The 2,153-nt window shown below is 39.8% G+C and overlaps 1 protein-coding gene across 2 annotated transcripts in view; it reads left to right on the top strand.

Annotated features, from left to right (window-relative positions):
* The first annotated feature begins 6 nt into the window (after window positions 1-6).
* mtss1 (MTSS I-BAR domain containing 1) overlaps window positions 7-2,153 on the top strand; it is a 50,997-nt gene continuing 48,850 nt past the window's right edge. For both annotated transcript variants that reach the window (XM_035662821.1, XM_035662822.1), the window contains exon 1: window positions 7-560. In XM_035662821.1, coding sequence (XP_035518714.1) covers window positions 489-560 — 72 coding nt within the window. In that variant the 5' untranslated portion in view covers window positions 7-488. The remainder of the gene's footprint in view (window positions 561-2,153) is intronic.

Consider the following 2,153-nt stretch of genomic DNA (forward strand, 5'->3'; position numbering starts at 1 on the left):
TTGGAAAAGCCAAACACACACACACACACACACACACACACACACAGTCACAGTCACAGGTTGCTAGCTGTGGTTAGCTTCGTTACTTCGAGGACTTGAAGCAGTCGGGCAGGGAAAGTTAAGAAAAGGCGGTGTGAGGGTTTTTTTTTTGGTTTCCACGCTGCCTTGCTCCATGGTTCAGTCATGATGTGGTGTTTTTTCGGACGTTTATCGAGTTGGCCGGCTGGAAGCATCGGCTGACTAACAGTGTGTGTGTGTGTGTGTGTGTGTTTTCTCCTTTTCCACTGCTGGTTTTTTTTTTATTTTAAAGGTGGACTTTGCCCTCAGGGTGTTGCAGCTCTGCCCCCATATTAAATATATCTAAAAGAGCCTCCATTGATTCTTCTGTTGGAGTATTGCAAAACTTGGCTGGAAGTTTTTTTTTTTTTGGGAGGTAAAAAAAAAAAAAAAAGTTGGGAAGTTGAGGATTTTTCCGAGCCTGTGGAAAAATGGATGCGGGTATAGAGAAGGAATGCAGCGCCTTGGGAGGGCTCTTCCAGCTCATCATGAACGACATGAAGGTAAAGAAAATCTGTTTTATTTCACTTTTCTGTTCCCTCCAAACCATCTCTGCATATTGGGGCACTTATGTTCTTTGTTGTTGTCCCATTTTCTGTTTCAAAGTGAGTCTGCAGTGCAGTTTCTGTGTGTGTTTCATGTCATTCTTCCTATTTTTGTCTTATTTTTGCACATCATATAATGCATTTTTTTTTTTTTTTAGCTTTCCCCTGTGAAAGAAATGTACTTTAAATGCTGAGTGTTGTCAGGGCATCTGTTTTTAAATGAGAAATTAGTGATCGCAGTATGCAAATGACAAGAAGCTGCAGTCTTTTTAAGTAAAGGTAAAGTATGTGACAAACAGCGTTATATTGAAGGACTGTAGAGCTGAAGAGACGTCCAGGTCTGCAGATCTTGTTCTCCAGATTTAAGAAAACATGTTCGTTTGGTACAGAGCCCCTAAACAAATGTCACATAATCATGATTTTAATATTTCTTTTCAGTAAATAAATCGGGTGATGCAGAAACGATCATTCCCTTTAATCTTGAATCATATCACAATCAGAATATCCGTCGAAATAATCACAAATTCATGTTTTCCCATATTGTGCAGCCCTATTAAATCAGATCAAAGTGAATAGGTTTGAAGTGGAGGCCTCAGTCGACTGCTTCATTCAATCTAAAGGGACATTTTCCTGCATTGCTTCACTTAACACTCACCCTTCCTTCCATATAATAACCATATTTACATCTCTTCCTTTTAAACACGGCTGTGATAATCTCCGACCTCTTTGGGCTGAGTCACAGAGCCCCGAAGAGGGCTTAAAATAAAGCTGCAATAAAGTGAAATGAACAAGTAAAGCTTGAGATTCTTATGAAGCTTGAAATATAGGTTATTATGGGCTGGATTTAGAGTGAGTGGAGAGGAGCTCTGGTGACGTTGATTGGGTAATGAATGAGCTGAGGTTAAAACTGGAAGTGGGCCATCTGAGAGGGGAACAGAGCTGGATGGGGGTGGATTTTACCAGCTGTGTGCTCTTTGATGTTTGTTAAGCAGGCTGCCCTTTGCTGCCTGTCTGTCTGTCTGTGATTCACGGCTCTCAGATGTTAGCAGCCTCTATTTTCCAGTCGGCCCTGAACGCACCGTTTTGTCCTGAATCTCCAGAAAAGGCTCCGGTGTTAGTGGGATTGTTGCTCCGACGTTTACATACCGATACTTGAACATTACCGGTGTTTTTTTTAGCTTTTTTTTTTACAAATATATTGAGCTCTGTGCATACATTGAGCAATCAGTAACAAGGAATTACACAGTTAGTGGCAAACAAAGGGTAAATTAAAGGTCCAGTGTGTAACATTTATATACTTATATTATATTTGTAGGTCTGCTTTCATTAGAGGTTAATCACCTGGAAATAAGAAGTGTTTTTGTGATCTGCAGCCATGTTGAACTACCATGTTTCTACAGTGGCCCAGAATGGACAAAATCTTTAATAATTTAAGGGATCCTTTTTAAAAATATCTGTTTATGTGAGAGCTGCAACAGTTAGGCGGTTAATTGATGAGTTGACTCTATTCATTGATTAATTGTTAATATTAAAGCAACAATGCCAACATGT

This window comes from Morone saxatilis, unplaced genomic scaffold (assembly GCF_004916995.1).
Source record: "Morone saxatilis isolate NCDOM2014 unplaced genomic scaffold, NCSU_SB_2.0 Contig18, whole genome shotgun sequence".
NCBI lineage: Eukaryota > Metazoa > Chordata > Actinopteri > Moronidae > Morone > Morone saxatilis.